We start from the raw sequence: 20,185 nt of genomic DNA on the forward strand, positions 1-20,185 counted from the left end.
CAGGTCAAACCTCCTTTTTTCGGGGGAACAGAGCCAGACTACCAAGATCCCCGAAACCTCAGCCCAAGCCTCAATGAGGACTTGCCTGCCGCACTTCTGCCAGTCGGGGCGAGACTCTTAAAGTTTGCGGAGGTGTGGGCAGGAAATATCCAGGATGCCTGGGTAATCTCTGTGGTGTCCCAGGGCTACCTTATAGAATTTTCAGACATTCCATTCCGAGATCATTTTATCCAGACCGCTGTTCCGGCAAGAGCAGACAAAAGGCAGGTACTAGAGGAATACATTTCCCAGTTGCTGCTCAAACAGGCAGTGTGCCATGTACCCAGAGAACAGAGAGGCAGAGGGCATTATTCCCCCCTCTTTTTGGTTCGAAAGGCCTCAGGGGATCTTTGTCCTATACTAGATCTCAGGAGGCTCAACATGAGCGTGAGAGTTCAAACCTTCAAAATGGAGACGATTCAGACCATCAGGGCGGTCATCGGCTCGGGAGACTGGATGATAACGTTGGACTTAAAGGACGCTTACCTGCATGTTCCGGTAGCCGAGAGTCATCAACGTTTTCTCAGATTCGCTTATGGCCCATTACATCTCCAGTTCCGGTGCCTCCCATTCGGGTTGTCAACGTCTCCCAGGACTTTCACAAAGGTTCTGGTAGTCGTAATAGCGCTTCTCCGGGAGAGAGGAATCCAGATCTACCAGTATTTAGACGATCTGTTGATTGTGGCAAAGACAAGAGAAGTTCTACTGCTCCACAGAGAAGAGGTCAAGAGAACTCTCATCAACTTTGGCTGGATTCTAAATCTAGAAAAGAGTCAGCTCACACCTACCCAGAGAATTGTCTTCCTAGGGGCCTGTCTAGATTCCAGATTGGGCATCGTTTCTCTACCTCAAGAGAAAATACTGAGAATTACAGAAATTGTCGCATCAGCAGTCCGAGTCAAAGTCTTGTCAGCCAGAAGCTTTATGCGATTTTTAGGGTTTTTGGCCTCAACGATCGGTCTAGTGCGTTGGGCAAGATGGAAAATGAGGCCCGCTCAACTTCTCTTCCTAGACCAGTGGTCAGGCCGGAGCCAAGACCTAGATCAGAGGATCATCTTGTCCCAAGCAGTGAAGCTGCAATTGAGATGGTGGATGAATCCGGCAAATTTACGTCAGGGGATACCGATTCTAGATCCAGACTGGCTCGATTTATTCACAGACGCCTCAGGTTTAGGTTGGGGAGCCCACCTTCTCGATACGGCTGTTCAGGGTTGTTGGCCAGAAGATCTGAGTCACCTGCCTTCCAATCTTCTAGAACTAAGGGCAGTTGCAGAAGCTCTTTCAGTTCTGGGCAACGACTTGAAGGGCGAAGCGGTCCGTATCAGATCAGACAACCTAGCAGCAGTGTCATACGTAAAGCGTCAGGGGGGCACTGGAAGCAGAGCAATGATGGTGGAGCTGGAGCCAGTGATGGAGTTTGCACTGGCAAACCTGGTGGACATAACGGCGGTTTATATACCAGGAGTTTTGAATTCTCAAGCGGATCGGTTGAGCAGAGAGAGATTAGATCCGACGGAGTGGAGCCTGAACCAGGAAATTTTTTTGTGGTTAACAACTATTTGGGGGCGACCCCGGATAGATTTGATGGCGACTCCTCACAATTCGAAGAGCAACATCTTTTTTTCCAGGAGTTGGTGTCATCAGGCTCAAGCGACAGATGCTCTCGCCCAGTCTTGGACAGGCCTCTGGGCCTATATCTTCCCTCCTCTACCTCTAATCACTCGAGTCCTCCGAAAGATCCAAAGGTCTCGGATGGAGGTGATAGCCATAGTTCCGGACTGGCCACGCAGGCCATGGTACCCCCTGCTGAAGAGTTTAGCAATCAGCAACCAGATTCGCCTTCCTCTCAGGAGGGATTTATTGATTCAGAGGGCATTCCTGCATCCAGCTCCGCACCGCTTAAAGTTAGCGGCTTGGAGGTTGAGAGGGCTAGGCTAAGGAGTCAGGGCTGCTCATCTCCGATTCTGGAAATTCTGTCTAAATCCAGGAAGGCAGTTACGTCTCTGAGATACCAGAAGATTTGGGAACAATTTCAGGTCTGGGCAAGTAAGAATTCAGTGGATGTAATGCAACCGTCTGTTCCAGGAATTCTCCAGTTTCTACAGACTGGTTTGGAAAAGAACTTCAGTGTCAGCACGTTAAGAGTGCAGATTTCCGCATTATCCGCCATTTTAGGGCAAGCCTATGCGAAGGAGCCTCTAGTGGCAAGATTTTTTAAGGCGGCCATCAGGTTAAATCCACCAGCCAAAAGCTGTGCGCCGACATGGGACCTTCCTCTAGTACTACGAGCTTTCAGGTCCTCTCCCTTCTGGCCTCCCGAAAAGGTCTCCATCTGGAACTTAACGTTAAAGACTGTTTTACTGGTTGCCCTAACATCAGCAAGACGTGCCTGCGAGCTTCAGGTCTTATCAGTAAATCCAGACTATACCTCTTTTCAAGCAGACTCGGTAGTGTTGTATCCTGCTCCACAGTTCCTGCCCAAGGTGGTCACTAAATTTCACATCCAGGAGCCTATTATCCTTCCAGGTTTTCAACCGTCGGCTGAAGATGCGACAATCCGCAATTTAGAGGCTCTAGATGTCAAGAGTTGTCTTCAGGTTTATATCCAGAAGACTGGTTCGGTCAGGAAAACAGAGAGACTTTTCGTGATACCCGGTGGTTCGAGGAGAGGTGAGGCGGCCTCGGTGGCCACAATCAGGAGATGGATTGTTCTGGCAATCAAGAAGGCCTATCTGGAGCAGGGTGTTCTAGGGCCGTTTGGAGCTCGAGCACATTCGACCAGAGGGATTGCTTCGTCCTGGGCGGCAGAAGCAGGGGCCTCGTCAGAAACCATTTGCAAGGCAGCAACTTGGGCAAATCCTACCACGTTTATCAAGCATTATAAACTAGACGTTAGAGCCTCGACCTCAGCTCCTTTTGGGCAAAAAGTCCTTCGGGCAGCCCTGTGTTATTGAATTAAAATTTTGAAGCAGCCTTGTGATATTCGTTATTCCCCCCCCTGGGTAATGGTACTGCTTGGGCACTGACCCTTTCGTTTTATGCTGCCCAGGGATGGCCAGGAAAGAAGAAAATCGTATCATACTTACCGTGATTTTCTTTTCCTGGCCATCCCTTTGGGCAGCATAAAACGAAAGGGTTAACCCCCCACTGACCTAACTAGACACGTCACAAAGCAAACAGTTAAGAGCCCAGCCCCCCCTACCTTCCCTGTCTCTGTAACAAGCTATCACTCAATTACGGGCGGGTATGCTGCCCAAAGGGATGGCCAGGAAAAGAAAATCACGGTAAGTATGATACGATTTTCTTCTATAGTTTATATAAGCAAAGCTGCTGCGTAGCCATGGGGGCAGCCATTCGAATGAGAAAAGGCACAGGTTACTTAGCAGATAACAGATAAAATGCCATTGTATTCTACAGAGTTTATTTGTTATCTGCTATGTAACCTGTGCCTTTTCTCCTTTTTTCCAGCTTGATGGCTGCCCCCATGGATACACAGCAGCTTATTTATATAGGCTATAGGAGCGTTCTGTAGCAAATACGCCAGTTTTACCAGTGCAGGGCAACAGTACATTACATTTTAATTACTTTAAAACACTTTCATATTTTGGTGTTACTGTTCCTTTAAGCAATGCTTAGAAATGTTTACAAAATGCCATACGACACCCCTTATTTATCTTGGTAATTTTCTAAGATAGCATAAAGACTAGTAAAAAATCTAAATAGGAAAAGTGAAATTGCCAAGAGTGGAGAAATTGTAAAGAGACCCAATGATTATAAAAATAGTATCACACCTTACCCAGAAGATTATATATTTCACAATTCATTAAAAATTTTATAATGTATATTTCTAGTGAATTTCTAATGAATTGCTGTGATGGTTAGCCCTTCTGTCTTGCAGTCAATTCCAGTCAGGGCACTATGGACAAGTATTTTGTATGCCCTACCTGTAATTGTGTGGATTTTCTCATTTCAACTTCATTTATAGAAGGGACTGATGTGAAAATATAATCTCTGTAAAGCATTGCAGAATATGTTGCAACTATATATATATATATATAAAGAAGAAAAACATTCTGTAGAGACTATATCTAAAAAAAAAAGAAAGCCTGTCAGGTCCATAAAAACATAAGTATAGCTCATATGGTCGGTTTTCATGCTGGTTCTTGGCAGAGAAAATATCCAAATCTAACAGCACTAACCACTTTACATAATAAGATATAAGATGTGAATACACACTGAAATGAAAATTATGAAGGAGGTGATGATAATGATAATGATGATTACTTCATACCAGAGAGGCAAAGGAGAGCTATATCATTCCAGTCAAAGATGGTATTACAGATTTTGAGGGTTATTATCACCGGACAAATAGACATTGGATTTATACAGCATATATTAAGATTAGGCATTTGGCAGGTATCAGCATGTGTCTGTGGTGTGATAGTTGTCCATTAATAACTAACTGAAAGATCATGTAAAAGTAAATATGCTTTGTTTTGTCATTTTAGTTTTACTACCGGTAATTATAATCTAAAGAATTTAAAAATGCTAATTACAAGTTTTTTATGATGTTCAATCTCACACTGTATGCGACCGAAAACCATGGCAAATGTTATCATCGAAGATCAACATATCAAAAATGAATTCTCCAATTAATAGCAGTCTGACTATAATTGTTTTGTCAGGTTCATGTTATAAACTTGTGGCTGAGCCCTCCAGTTAGTTTTACTTCAAGACTTTTCATAGCCATATAAGTGCCTTCGCTATACCCACAGATCCAATTCATATCAAATAAGAATAAAGATCTATGCTGCAAGGAACATAATTTCCCATTCATTTGATGTATCTTATCTCATGATCCTTATAAAATCTTAAGGCTGATTTTCTGTTCAATTCCATCTACGATACATTTTTCATCTCTTGCCATTTGTATATTGAATGCCTTGAATAACTACTGCCTCCTCAGCATTTTTCTGTTTAAGCTGCAGTTCCATCTGAATTCTGTTTTTCACTTCCTGTACTCTTTCTCTGAAACCTCTTTTCCCAAGCACAGTTCCTAATTAAACCTGAATAATAAAATCATTACTTTAATTATTCAGCATGCAGTGTCTCTTACAAAATATTCCTCCTTGCTCCCCCTCCTCCTTTGGCACAGAAATGAACACTTTAGGTTTTCTTGCTATTGGACTCCCAACTCCCATGGTGTAAGCATTTATTTCATGTACTGCAATCCTGTAACTTTGTAAAGTTAATTGTACCCAGTGGCCCTATTTAAATACATAGAAGCATCCAAATTAAGGAGAGATTCAAGAAACAGGCAAGAAGACAGACTTAAAGAATGATTCTCTTACCTTACCCACAACTTAACACATACTGCTTGTAACTACGGATAGTTAATGTAAATGTTTTTACAATGGTTTTATCAGCTTTCAGTACCATGACAAGGTCCAAGGTAATTCTTATATTACAGGTGCTTGCTTAACCTTTAATCTTTCAGAACACATAGATCAAGCAGACAGCATGACTTTTAAATGATCATTAATATGCATTCCTACTTAATGTAATTAAATATATTTATAGCATGGAGGAACACTCCCTGTATACAGAAGCTAATGTGCCTGGGTGCAGGAAAGGAACCATAGTATTTAACAAATAGATTTAATAGATTTCTGTAACAAAACACACTAGCTATTTTCCTCAGTGATAAATAAACAATATTGTGAATAATACTTAAAGAATTTCCTCCCACAGTAAGAATGGGACCAAAGCTTTTTTTAATAATCAAGGTAACCTTCATTAAAACAACCATGTCAAAAAATCTGTGCAAGAAAGGAAAATAACACAACCAAAGCAGTTAAACATGTACATACCAATGTTGCTCCATCCCATTAGTATTGAAATGTGGTGAATTATTGCAAGAAGACCCAGACTGGCAATCTGTGGATTCTGGCAAATGCCAGAGGGGCCACTGCAAGATGCTGTAGACTGTTACTATTTATTGGGCTGGTAGGGGGCTGTTTGGGTCTCTGTGTACTTGAATGTCAGGGCCTATTTTAAATGCCAGTCCAGACCTGATTGAAAAGGAAATACCATATACCTAGGGGTTTTTAAAAGTGCTAAGTATTCAGGAATGTGGAAGAAACTCTAGGAGATCACCCCAGACCAGGCTTTTAAAAGCAAAGGTATTTCATTGTAAATAATACAGTAATAGTTTGATTTTGCCTATTTATTGAGGTACGCACCTACCACTTATTCAAAGGGCTTTAAAGGCAGTACAGGTATAGGACCCATTATCCAGAATTCTTGGGACCAAGGGTATTCCGGATAAGGGGTCTTTCCGCAATTTGGATCACCATACCTTAAGTCTACTAAAAAATCAATAAAACATTAATTAAACCCAATAGGATTGTTTTGCATTCGTTAAGGATTATTTATATCATAGTTGGGATCAATTACAAGGTACTGTTTTATTACTACAGAGAAAAAGGAAATCAGTTTTGCATTATTTGATTAAAAAGGAGTCTATAGAAGATGGGCTTTCCGTAATTCGGAGCTTTCTGGATAATGGGACTTCGGATAAGGGATCCCATACCTGTACCACAAATTTTAAACATGCTTTTTGCCTGCAGATCTTGGTCTACTTGGACCCTGCTACCTAGTATGTCACCAATGATACTGTGGCATTCACACAAAACAGAGTGTTTTTTCAGATATTATTATTTTAAAATTGAACAACACTTGGTAAATCAGTCAGTGTACATAAATGGATAAAATATATATATTGATACAGTAGATATATAGAGAGAGAGAGAATAAATAATTTTGTAATCATTTATTTTCGAAATCATTGTTTCTTAAAAATCTATGTTAAGCTAAATGACGTAGGGCAGTGCTGTCCAACTTCTGTGGTACCGAGGGCCAGAATTTTTCCGGCCTACATGGTGGAGGGCCAATAATGGAAGACAGTTTTGACCACTCCCCTTTTTTAAACCACACCTACTTGAAACCACACCCATATTATTGCATGACCATACCCATATTAATGGTGGTAGTACAACAAAAACCTGCAATACTCTGCCTGCCCTACCCTGCCTGTGTGTGCCATACTCTGCCTGCCCTATGCTGCCTGTGTGCAATATTGTACCTGCCCTATGCTGCCTGTGTGTGCTGTACTCTGCCTTCCCTACCCTGCCTGTGTGTGCCATACTCTGCCTTCCCTACCCTGCCTGTGTGTGCCATACTCTGCCTGCCCTATGCTGCCTGTGTGTGCCCTACCCTGCCTGTGTGTGCCATTCTCTGCCTGCCCTACCCTGCCTGTGTGCCATACTCTGCCTGCCCCACCCTGCCTGTGTGCCATACTCTGCTTGCCCTACCCTGCCTGTGTATGCCATACTCTGCCTACCCTACGCTGCCTGTGTGTGCCATACTCTGCCTGCCCTATGCTGCCTGTGTGTGCCATACTCTGCCTGCCCTATGCTGCCTGTGTGTGCCCTACCCTGCCTGTGTGTGCCATACTCTGCCTGCCCTACCCTGCCTGTGTATGCCATACTCTGCCTGCCCTATGCTTCCTGTGTGTATAGCACACACAGGCAGCATAGGGCAGGCAGAGTATGGCACACACAGGCAGCATACAGTGGAGGGGCTGGGCATGACCCGGCTGTCTTGGTACATATCGGTACTAATGACAAAATGAACGGTAGGTGGGGGACTTTAAAGAGTGAGTTCAGGGATCTAGGCTCTAAGATTAGGCAAAGGTCCTCCAATGTAATTTTTTCGGAAATTTTGCCGGTGCCGCGTGCAAGTTTAGGGAGACAGCGGGAGCTTAGGGAGCTAAATGCGTGGCTAAAGTCTTGGTGTAGGAAGGAAGGGTTTGGGTTCCTAGAGCACTGGGCTGACTTTTCCTTGGGGTACAATCTATACAGCCCTGACGGATTGCACCTCAATGGAAGGGGGTCTGCTGTGCTAGGGGAGAGAATGGTTAAGAGGTTGGAGGAGTGTTTAAACTAGACAAGGGGGGGGGTGGGTGAGCTAGAATTCCATGGGAAAATTAGTGTAGACGGGGTAGGGGGACTAGCAAAGGGTTGTGGGGGAGGAGTGAGGGGGGCATATAGTTTATCAGATAAGGAGCTTCCGTTACAAGGAAAGCAGTCTCATAATTGCCTTAGCTCTAATTCTCCCTTAGCTAATGTAAACATCAGAGGGAGAAGTAATCATCTCCGCTGCATGCTGGCTAATGCGCGTAGCTTGTCGGGTAAATTAGGGGAGCTGCAAGCTATTGCATGTATTGAAAATTATGATTTAATAGGTATCACTGAGACCTGGTGGGATGATAAATGCGACTGGGCTGCGAATTTAAATGGTTATACACTTTTTAGGAGGGACAGAGAGATTAAAAAGGGTGGAGGGGTTTGTCTTTACGTAAAGTCAGACTTAAAGCCATGTAATAAAGACATTACCAATGAAAACGTTGAATCTCTTTGGGTAGAAATTTCAGTAGGGCTGAAGGTCACAAAGAAAATGATCATTGGTGTATGCTATAAACCACCCCGTATAGATGAGGGGGATGAGGCCCAGCTATTGTTGCAAATGGAGGAGGCTTCAAAACTGGGTCAAGTTGTTGTTATGGGGGACTTTAATTATCCGGACATTGACTGGAGTAATGGGGTGGCTAAGTCAGAAAAAGCTAGTAGGTTTGTAAATATGCTAAATGACAACTTTTTATTTCAGGCGGTTCAAGAACCCACTAGGAATGACGCTATTTTGGACCTGGTGATTTCTAATAATAATGAACTCATCTCTAACATTTGTGTGGGTGAGCATTTGGGGAACAGTGATCACAACATGGTCTCCTTTGAGATAATGCTGCAGAGACAGCGCTATAAGGGAGTAACTAATACGCTTAATTTTAGATGTGCAGACTTTGCCAGTATAAGGGCATCTCTGCAATGTGTCAACTGGGAAAGGCTTTTCATGGGGTTAGACACAGAAGGAAAATGGAACATCTTTAAAACATTGCTTTGTAGGTATACACAACAGTATATCCCCCTTGTAAGCAAGGAGAGGCATCGCAAAGCAAAACCTTTATGGCTGAATAAAAGTGTTATTGTTGAGGTTGGTAAGAAAAAACGTGCTTTTAGGGCATTCAAGTTAGCTGGGACAGCAGAAACTTTCATCAGGTACAAGGAAGCAAATAAAGCATGCAAAAAAGCTATCAAGCAAGCTAAAATAGAAATGGAAAGGGATATTGCTGCTAGGAGTAAAAAGAATCCTAAATTATTTTTTAATTATGTGAATAGTAAAAAAATGAAGCAAGAAGGGGTGGGAACTTTATTATCACGGGGGGGTAAGTTGGTTGATGAGAACGGGGAAAAAGCTGAAATTTTGAACTCTTATTTTTCATCTGTCTATACATCTGAGGAGCCAGATAATGAAGGCTTCCCTTGTAATATGCCCAGTTCTAGTAATTTAGCTACTGGCGCATGGGTCACTCGGGAGGAAATTCAAAAGAGACTTGAACATGTAAAGGTAAACAAAGGTCCAGGGCCGGATGGGATTCATCCCAGGGTATTATATGAGCTGAGCGCTGTGATTGCCAAACCTCTTCACATAATTTTTCAGGATTCATTGAGGTCTGGCATGGTGCCAAGAGACTGGCGGATTGCTAATGTGGTGCCGTTATTTAAAAAGGGATCCCGTTCTCAGCCTGAAAACTATAGGCCTGTTAGTCTGACATCAGTAGTAGGAAAACTTTTGGAAGGGGTAATAAGGGATAGGGTACTTGAATACATTGCAGTTCACAATACTATTAGTTTGTGCCAGCATGGTTTTATGCGTAACAGATCTTGCCAGACTAATTTAGTCGCCTTTTATGAGGAGGTGAGCAGGAACCTTGATGCTGGAATGGCAGTTGATGTCATCTACTTGGACTTTGCTAAAGCGTTTGATACAGTACCTCACAGAAGGTTAATGATCAAATTAAGGAATATTGGCCTAGAACATAATATTTGTAATTGGATAGAGAACTGGCTGAAGGATAGAGTACAAAGAGTGGTTGTAAATGGAACATTTTCTAATTGGACCAGTGTGGTTAGTGGAGTACCGCAGGGGTCAGTCCTTGGGCCTTTGCTTTTTAACTTGTTTATTAATGACCTGGAGGTGGGCATAGACAGTACTGTTTCTATTTTTGCTGATGACACTAAATTGTGCAAAACTATAAGTTCCATGCAGGATGCTGCTGCTTTGCAGAGCGATTTGACAAAATTAGATAACTGGGCAGCAAACTGGAAAATGAGGTTCAATGTTGATAAGTGCAAAGTTATGCACTTTGGTAGAAATAATATAAACGCAAACTATCTACTGAATGGTAGTGTGTTGGGGGTTTCCTTAATGGAGAAGGATCTAGGGGTTTTTGTTGATAACAAGTTGTCTAATGCCAGGCAGTGTCATTCTGTGGCTACTAAAGCAAATAAAGTGCTGTCTTGTATAAAAAAGGGCATTGACTCAAGGGATGAGAACATAATTTTGCCCCTTTATAGGTCCCTGGTAAGGCCTCACCTTGAGTATGCAGTGCAGTTTTGGGCTCCAGTCCTTAAGAAGGATATTAATGAGCTGGAGAAAGTGCAGAGACGTGCAACTAAACTGGTTAAGGGGATGGAAGATTTAAGCTATGAGGTGAGACTGTCGAGGTTGGGGTTGTTTTCTCTGGAAAAGAGGCGCTTGTGAGGGGACATGATTACTCTGTACAAGTACATTAGAGGGAATTATAGGCAGTTGGGGGATGTTCTTTTTTCCCATAAAAACAATCAACGCACCAGAGGTCACCCCTTTAGATTAGAGGGAAGGAGCTTCCATTTGAAGCAGCGTAGGTGGTTTTTCACGGTGAGGGCAGTGAGGTTATGGAATGCCCTTCCTAGTGATGTGGTAATGGCAGATTCTGTTAATGCCTTTAAGAGGGGCCTGGATGAGTTCTTGATCAATCAGAATATCCAAGGCTACTGTGATACTAATATCTACAGTTAGTACTAGTGGTTGTATTTATAGTTTATGTATGTGAGTGTATAGATTGGTAGGTGTGGGTTGGGTGTGCTGGGTTTACTTGGATGGGTTGAACTTGATGGACACTGGTCTTTTTTCAACCCTATGTAACTATGTAACTATGTAACTATGTAACTGCTCCTACAGTTTGCACAATAACTATATATTATATAGATATATTATATATATAAAGTGCCACCTTAGTATATGTTCTTTTTATAGTGTGCAGGGTTTATTTGTGTCTGAGGTGTGAAGAGTTGAACAATGTGGGTGATTACAGTCTGAGCCTGAGGTGTGAACAATGCAGAGGGTGAACAATGTAGGGATTAAAAGGTGTGAACAACACAGTGGATTACATTTTTAAACAATACCGGGGGTCAGTACTGATACCCGCGGGCCGCCAGTTGGACAGCATTGACGTAGGGGATAATTTATTAACCTGGGTGCTAAAATGCATCAGTGTTGTAACCTATAGCAACTAACCAGCTTTTTGCTTTCAATAGTAGTCTAATAAGAACTGATGGCTGACTGATTGCTATGGGCAACTGCCCTTGAGAACTTTAGCACTTATGAAATCATAAGCATAGGGTGTTTTGCTAAAAATGTGCCTTTTTTATTTACATATTTCTGGATATTGATTCAAATTATCACTCTAGTAAAAGTGACCACTGTTAATCAAATTATAATTAAAACTGGCTTGTCCAGCTATTCTAAAGGGAAATTTAATAATGTTTGCTACCACTATTTTTATAGCACCCAATTAGCAGGCAGCATTTATTGTTTGAAAACAGACATCTGATTGGCTGATATGGGTTACTAGATGTCTACAAACATAAGAATTTTTATTATAATACCCTAATATACTAAAGTATCCTTGTTTTGCTCGGCAAGGAATGGAATATAAGTACTGATTTTAAAATCCATAATTGATAAAGTTATGTTTGTTATACCTTCCTAGTGTGTAATGCACTTTACCACACAATTAGTGATAAGCAAATCTGTGCTAGAATTTTGCCATTGGTTTTGTGTTGTCAGGAAAAAAAATTTCGCCAGAAGAAAACTGCAGAAGAAATACTGACATTATTATTTTTTGCCCCTTGACTTCCATACCAACCTATCAGATCGGAGTTATTGCCAGCCCTCCCCATGTTATTTTAAGGAGCTGTCCGGGTGATGTATTTGGAATCAAATGGCTACATTGGAGCCTTTTTTCTATGAAGAACAGTTGTAGCATAGTGGAAAGTAGCTTCTCTAACAAGGTAATGCACTATGGGGCTGATTCACTAAAGGTCGATAAAATGAGCGCTATTTATAGCATGCATTCAAAATTTTATCACCTCTTATTTTTTGCGACTTAACGCTCGCTAAAAGGACACAACATAATTAAGAAGCGATGTTCTTTGCGTTATTTATCTTGCGATGAGCGATTTTCTGAGCGTTATTTTCGCATGCGATATAGTTCGCTGTGTTCGATATTAGCGCACAATATTACAAACGTAACCATTACTTTATGAAAACTACAGTTTTGAAAATTACCATTTCCCTAAAAACTGGAGGATGCATCACTCTAGGACGATCACATACCTGGAAAAATCATACTGCAAATGCCATGTTGCCAAACGCTCACAAACCGCAATGTTCTTTAAGTATCGCCTACCCCAAGTAGGTGTTAATATTCGCACAGATTAAAGCGATATTTTGCGCATTTAACGCTTCATATGTGTTTGTGAATCATGCGTTAGTACTATTTCTATTCGCTACTTAATGCAATGCAATAGAAATAACGTTTTATGCGTTTTTTGCGCATGCGATATGCGTTGTAACACATGCGAAATGATTTTTATGAATTGGTACTTATTTATCGCATTGCTTTTTAATGCAAAAAAGCATGCAATAAGCATTATCGACATTTAGTGAATCGTCCCCTAAATATGTTATTGCAGCTGAAAACTCTATAAATGCTATGTAATTTATCCAAAACATTGAATCCTGTGCATTTTGGATTGGGATTTGGCCTGAATTATGCAAATATGCATATGCAATATAGGATTTGGCATAAGGTTTAGTTTAATCCTTTACGGAAGATTAGGTACTTGGCCAAATCCAAAAAAAGGAGGTTGGGTTCATACCTACATAAAGCAGCTATAGATGTACAGCAAAAATGCTGCAATGGTGTTAGTGGAAATGCTTAGAATTTAATGAGCAGCAGATTAGGCCTTTTGGGACCGTTACCATGGAGGCAGAATATGCTTGCTTGAGCTGTACATTGAGTTAATGACAACCCTGTGCCATGTGATACATTTGGAGCAGCCTTATTTGCAATACATGTGTGAATGCCTGCTTTGATTACCTGTAATCAGAATAGAACGTTGATTGTGCATATACCATGGTCAAATTTAAAATGTAGTTGATTACTCTACTTTTTTAGCAATCAGGAGACAGATTCAGCCTCAGGAGCAATATCTTTTTCACCAAACCCTTGGATGTTGCTTCCAGTGCCCCAAAGCACTGGGAGCTTGGAGGCAACTTTTGGAGGCATAAAAACCAGGTGTAATGCCAAACAGAAACTCCTGTCGGCTGCCAGTCCACATAGGGGCTACCAAATAGCAAACGATAGCCCTTTTTTGGCACCTCCAGGTTTTTTTTTATTGTGTTGCTCCCCAACTCCTCTTACATTTGAATGTAGCTCACAGTTAAAAAAAAGTTGGGGACCCCTGAATTTATATATCACTGACAAATGCTAAAGAGGAATTTCTACTATGTCTACTAATTATGGTGAAAAGTACATCATATTTTAGATGACATGTAACCTGTAATGTAGCTGTTTTATTGCTGGTAATACCAGTGGGAGTTTGGTTTGGGGAGGTATACACATGTAGGGATTTATCTGTTTGACTGTCCCATGTGAAAGGCTACTTATCATTTGTAACAGAATTCTAGCATTCACCAAAACAAAAGCTTTCACTTTGCTTGGAATTTACCCTATACAAGTGCTCAGGAACCCTGTTAGCCCAGAAACACATGCATTTAGTAATATAATTGAACCAGTAATCAATGACTATCTTGGACAGCAAATAAACATTAATTCCATATCTTATCTTAATGGGCCTTCAAAATCAGCCACCCTGATGCTTTGGTTTCCCTCAGGGACAGTGGTACATTATATAATAGTCCCACTTGGGACCATTGTGTCCTTGGGTTCCCTAAAATTCAAATTGCCTATATTATAGTCCACCTCTAAGTTGCCTCGCGAGGCTTTTTCAGCGATTTCCCGAAATTGCACTGCTGCGTGTGCCATCCCACCGACGACTTACATTTTCGCCGTGGGATGGCAGGTGATGGCAACTCGGGGAGATTAGTCACCCGCGAACAGGGAGATTTGTCGCAGCCACTAATCTCCCCGTGTGCCAGAACCCTAACTGCTGAAGAGAGTGTAGCCTGGAGACAAATATAAGCACTTTTTGGCCTACCTTCTTCAGGTAAGACAGGACTTGTAGCTAGATTTTACACTAAAGCACTCCTCTGGGTACAGAGGATTAGAGGTTAAGTACCATATTCCTAAAGTGGGGATTTAATTAGAAACTGCAGCAGGCATGTGCTTTAAGGGCTCTGGTACACGGGGAGATTAGTCGCCCGCGGCAAAACTCCCTGCTCGCGGGCGACTAATCTCCCCGAGTTGCCTTCCCCCTGCCATCCCACCGGCGAACATGTAAGTCGCCGGCGGGATGGCAGACGCGGCGGCGCGATTTCGCGCAAATCGCCGAAAAAGACTCGCGAGTCTTTTTCGTCGATTTCCGGAAATCGCCCCGCCGCGTCTGCCATCCCGCCGGCGACTTACATGTTCGCCGGTGGGATGGCAGGGGTAGGCAACTCGGGGAGATTAGTCGCCCGCGAACAGGGAGTTAATCGTGGGCGACTAATCTCCCCCGTGTGCCAGAGCCCTAAATGCATCAGAAAACTGTTTAAAAAGCAATAGGGCTGACTGTACTTGGTCCCCCTTATGAGCTTGCAAATATGTATTTGTAGGTCAAACAACAATACATGCATGCTGCCAGTGAGTCGCATGATTGCATCAGTAAACTCTATGGGGCAGATTTATTAAGACAAGAAAGCTTGGAGTGTTCATTCGAATGCCCCGAATGTATTTTCGCCGACTTTTTCGACTCCCATGCGACTTTTTCATACACTTGCACGACTTTTTCGTACGCTTGCGTGAAAAAATCAGAAAGGTTTTCCCGCTGTTTACAATCATACGGTATGAAAATTTTGTGACGTTCGGATCGCCAATACGATATTATTGTGACTAATACGATTTTTTCGTAAGCATTTTTGTGATATTTGCAATCTTCAGAAATTTTCATATCCAATCACAACTACACTGCTCAGCTGCTTCAGTAAAGAAGATAGGACACCAGAGGTTCTTAAACATTAAACATAAAAGGGCTGATTCACTAAAGGTCGATAAATTTTAACGCACACTTTTTTGCGTTAAAATAGACGCGAGAATTATCTCGCGATTCACTACAGTATTACCGCATGCGTTAAATTTCGCGCTACCGCATGCGTTAATTTGCACGCAGAAATTACTAACGCATGATTCACAAACAGACGCGCTAAATATCGCATTAGGCTATGTAAAAATGAACACCTACTTGAGGCAGGCGGTAATTACAGAAAAGTACAGTTAATGAGCTTTTGGCAATAAAATATGGACTTTGCAGTGTTATTTATTCAAGTATGTGTTGGCCCTAGAGTGATGCAGCCTCCAGTTTGCAGGGAAATGGACATTTTCAGTACAGTAATTTTCCGAAAGTATTGGCGGGTATGGTTAACATGGCGTGCGTTTTTTCGCACGCGGCAACTATTTATACGCGGTGCGTTGATTAGCGCTCGTTCCGCCAAATACCGCATGAAAATAGTCTTCGCAACTAAAATAACGCAAGCAGCGTCGCGCATAAATTAACGCAAGTATGCTTTTAGTGAATCATGCCTTAAGAAGCGATAAAATTTTTAACGCATGCTATAAATAACGCACGTTTTAACGCACTTTAGTGAATCAGCCCTAAAATGTATTGTCAAACACAGCAAAGTTATACTCACAGATATTTTGAGGTAGACTATGCAGTGAAATACAATCAAAGCAGAGCTTAACCCTTGCACCACTGCAGAGTTGCTTGGTAGGTTTATAATACACCTTTAGGTTACCGTAGCGAAAACTGCATCTGGAGAAGGGTTGGGGGCCCACCTGCTCAGCCTACTCCTGGCTCTAATAGTTATGTTATTGGTTCAGGGAGTGTTACATTTTGTATAATGTACTGTGACCTAAAATTCTATGAGCTAATAACAGAGATATCCTGCTAATGTAAATTAAATACAGATACACACTACATACTTATAGTAATAAGTGTTTAAGTGTGATCTCCACTGAAAAAATTATAGTTTTCTTTTCATACTGGAACAAAATGCAAAGTGCCTTCCAATATATATTTTAATATATAAAGTAATGACTATTACTAGAGAATAACCATAATTCACATCTTCTCCAGGCAAAACTTGCCTTGCCTAGCTACCAATAAGATGTAGCAGTGGTATAAGTAGTCAAGAAAAGGAAGAAGGGAATTGTAAAAGACAGGCAAAAACTGCTTTCATTTGCAAATACATTTACAAATAACTAAAGATTTTGCAAGTAGAACACTTGAGAGCATTTTTTATGCTTTTTACATAAGTTAAGTAACTGACCTGAGACCTTTACCCAGCAGCACACTGCAGATGCCACAGGAGCACAGAAGCAGGAATTGCCTGCAACTCCTCAGTTTAGGACTGGTGCCACAGGCCCACCAGGGCTACCACCCAGGGCCCCCCCCTGCCCCAGTAGCAAGGTCTTACTCTGACTCTAACCCACCTCCGCTGCACAATGCGTACACACTTGCAGATGTGATGAAGAGGAGAAGCATCGTAAGAGGGCCAGCAGGGGTCCAGAAGGGACGGGGCCCATTGGGTTTTTTCCCGGCACCCTGCCAGCCCAGTCCAACCCTGTTGATCCTACTTTAAAAAATCAAGTATTTTTAATGTATCTAACTCTGCAGCTGCTCTTTGCATTGTTGCACTTCTTTGTCATTCTGTGGGTAGGTAGAATGTAAGTTCTTTTGGGCAGAGCTCTCTTCACCTCTTGTATCGGTTATTGATTGCTTTATATGTTACTCTGTATGTCCAATGTATGAAATCCACTTATTGTACAGCGCTGCGGAATATGTTGGGGCTGTATAAATAAATGTTAATAATAATAATAATAATAGGGTCTGCTGTCACAAATAGGGGGGCTGAATTGGAGAAACTTCAGGGCTGGCCAAAAAAACAGCTGCAGAGGCTTTAAAAGCTTTAAAAAACCAGGAAAAATGTTTTCAATAGAATAAACTGTTCGCTTTTGGACATTTGTCTGAAGTTAAACATCTCCCTAAACATAATAATCACCCTCTGCCTATGTATATTACTTATAAATAATATAAAATATAAAAATCCACTTTTACATAAAAAGTTTCACAGCACTGATGTAAAACATTGTTCATAAGGTGTAAAAGCAGAGCAAATCTGCTATATACATATATATATACCACAGATCAAGTACTGTATCTTTCACATAAAATACTGATAAAACCACTTAGCCTCTACTAAGGGCTCTGGCACACGGGGAGATTAGTCGCCCGCGACAAATCTCCCTGTTCGCGGGCAACTAATCTCCCCGAGTTGCCATCCCACCGGCAAAAATGTAAGTCGCCGGTAGGATGGCACACGTGGCGGCACGATTTCGGCAAATCGCTGAAAATGCCTCGCGAGGCAACTTCAGCGATTTGCCGAAATCGCCTGTGCAGCGTGTGCCATCCCACCGGCGACTTACATGTTCGTCGGTGGGATGGTAGTTCGGGGAGATTAGTCGCCCGTGACAAATCTCCCTTGTCACGAGCGACTAATCTCCCCGTGTGCCAGAGCCTTTAAGATTGAAGACACAAAGCTACTAGTAGCAGCAACAAAAATAGACAATGCTGATCATTTACTGATAATTGTCTCTACGTGTGTTTTACCAGGGGCAATGCTCAGTATTGTCTACCATATATATATATATATATATATATATATATATATATATATATATATATATATATATGTGTGTGTGTGTGTTTATATATATATAGATTTATAGATATAAAAAAAGAAACACATATCTTTGTGTGTTTTTGATCAAGCCTAGTAGAGCATTACCCATGATGTAAGCCATGATGCACATCCCACAGCTAAGTTACCTGTACACTAGGAAGGCTGCAATAAATAGCAGAATGAGGACTATCAACCTCCGGCGCTGCAAGTCTCGCCTCATGTCTCCGGCTCTGCCTCCGTTCTCCCGGGCTCCCTGGTGGCTGCTGCTGCCACTTTCAGTTCTGTGGGCCGATTTGTAAGTTGCCGAGGCAACCCCAAGCTTTTGCAAGCTAGCATCAGCCTACTGAGCATCTGCCCATGCCCAAAATGCTCATCGCAGAGATTTCATTTCGTGCCAAGTGAGTGAATGAAACAGCCGGAGGAAAAGTAGGAGCTGATGACTCAGTCGATCATTTTGTGCATTACCCAGGCATGTCATCACGGGTTATAACGAATACTACAGGGCAAAGAGCGACCTGCCAGCATCTACCTTCCCATAAGCTTCAGCTTGCTCACTTGGGACGCGCCGTGTGTGACATCAACAAATCCTCCTGCAGAACCTGTTGTACAACCGAGCTTCTAATTAGCAAACCATTCATTATTGGCCTTGAATAGTCTCATCACTTGTTAGCTGTACTGACATGCCCTCTGTCAGTTTGTCACGGGGAAAGAATGGCAGCTATTAGGGCTTAAACACTTGGCACAGAGGCATCATTCTCTCACAGACGCGCACAGATACACATTGATAGGCTGGCACATATACAGTATCTACACACTGACAGGCATACAGACGCATATGTATTCCCTAGCACATATACACGCAGCACACAATTATTTACACATTGGCACACATGCGAACATACAGGCACACATAAACACTCACACCCTGAAGCTAATAATACACATGAATCTTTGAGTGCCCTGGTAATTTTTAAGAAGAGCTGTGGCAATCTTCCCTTCCTTTCCTATTCATTATCCCCTCTAGACAAAGGTGCCAATCTTTACCCCTTTTGACCCCTATGGTGATCTCAGCACACCACATTATTAGTGGTCGGCCCAGACCAACTGATACGGGGAGGGTACAGTTGCAGCCATATTGCGTTTTTAAACATATATTGTGGAATTACGCAAATTTTTCCCAAAATAGTGGCATCTCTTAAGGGGCTCTTAATATTAGATTTTCAGACTGTAGAGAAAAAAGCAGGTTGAAGGGAAGAGGCAGGACCGGTTTTGAGATGCAGATGTAGCTCTCCAACAGGACTCCAAGGTACTGTAGGAGCAGGCAAGGCAAGCTGTGTGGGCAAGGCTCAGTAGCTACTGATATGAATGACAAGCAGGAAACAAAGCAACAAGCACACAAAGCAAAGTCCAGCCAAGGTAGTTTTTCTTACCTTTCCCAAGAACCCCTAGCATAGACTCGCCCATGTGCATAGTAAATTCTAAAAAATATGCACAGTCCAAGTCTGAAGAGGGATGTCTGGGAGATGTAAGCAAAATGTTACATTCAGTTCATTGGGGGTTTCTTGTCCTTTAAGCAAGCATAACATCAAAGTCCAATCAGCAGTCAAGGCAGGAAGAGTTTAAGAACAAGGCAACTTTGACTTTAGTATAGGCTTTCAAGAATAAAATTGTTTGTCCTTCTTCTGGACTCACAAAGCCACCAACCTCCCAGTGATGAAGGTGCATTCTAATACATCCCAGGTAGGTGCCTTTACTGCACCCCACTAGTGCCAGCCCTGTCTCCTGCATGCACACTCAAAGTTACACATAAAAGTAAGAGTGGAAACACACGCACTGATACACATGCTAAATTATATACATGATAAATGCTCAGAGTCAAACAGATATAAGTACTGGCAAACACACAGGTAGAGATGTAGCGAACCTCACAAAAAAAGTTTGCGAACCCGTTCGCAAACTT

The 20,185-nt window shown here is 42.1% G+C and overlaps 1 protein-coding gene across 1 annotated transcript in view; it reads right to left on the reverse strand.

Annotated features, from left to right (window-relative positions):
- The window catches only part of glb1l2 (galactosidase beta 1 like 2), a 56,268-nt gene extending 37,450 nt beyond the window's left edge, over positions 1-18,818 (reverse strand). The window contains exon 1 of the mRNA XM_018095887.2: positions 18,372-18,818. Coding sequence (XP_017951376.2) covers positions 18,372-18,445 — 74 coding nt within the window. The 5' untranslated portion in view covers positions 18,446-18,818. The remainder of the gene's footprint in view (positions 1-18,371) is intronic.
- Between the last annotated feature and the right edge of the window lie 1,367 nt (positions 18,819-20,185).

Source organism: Xenopus tropicalis, chromosome 7 (genome assembly GCF_000004195.4).
Source record: "Xenopus tropicalis strain Nigerian chromosome 7, UCB_Xtro_10.0, whole genome shotgun sequence".
NCBI lineage: Eukaryota > Metazoa > Chordata > Amphibia > Anura > Pipidae > Xenopus > Xenopus tropicalis.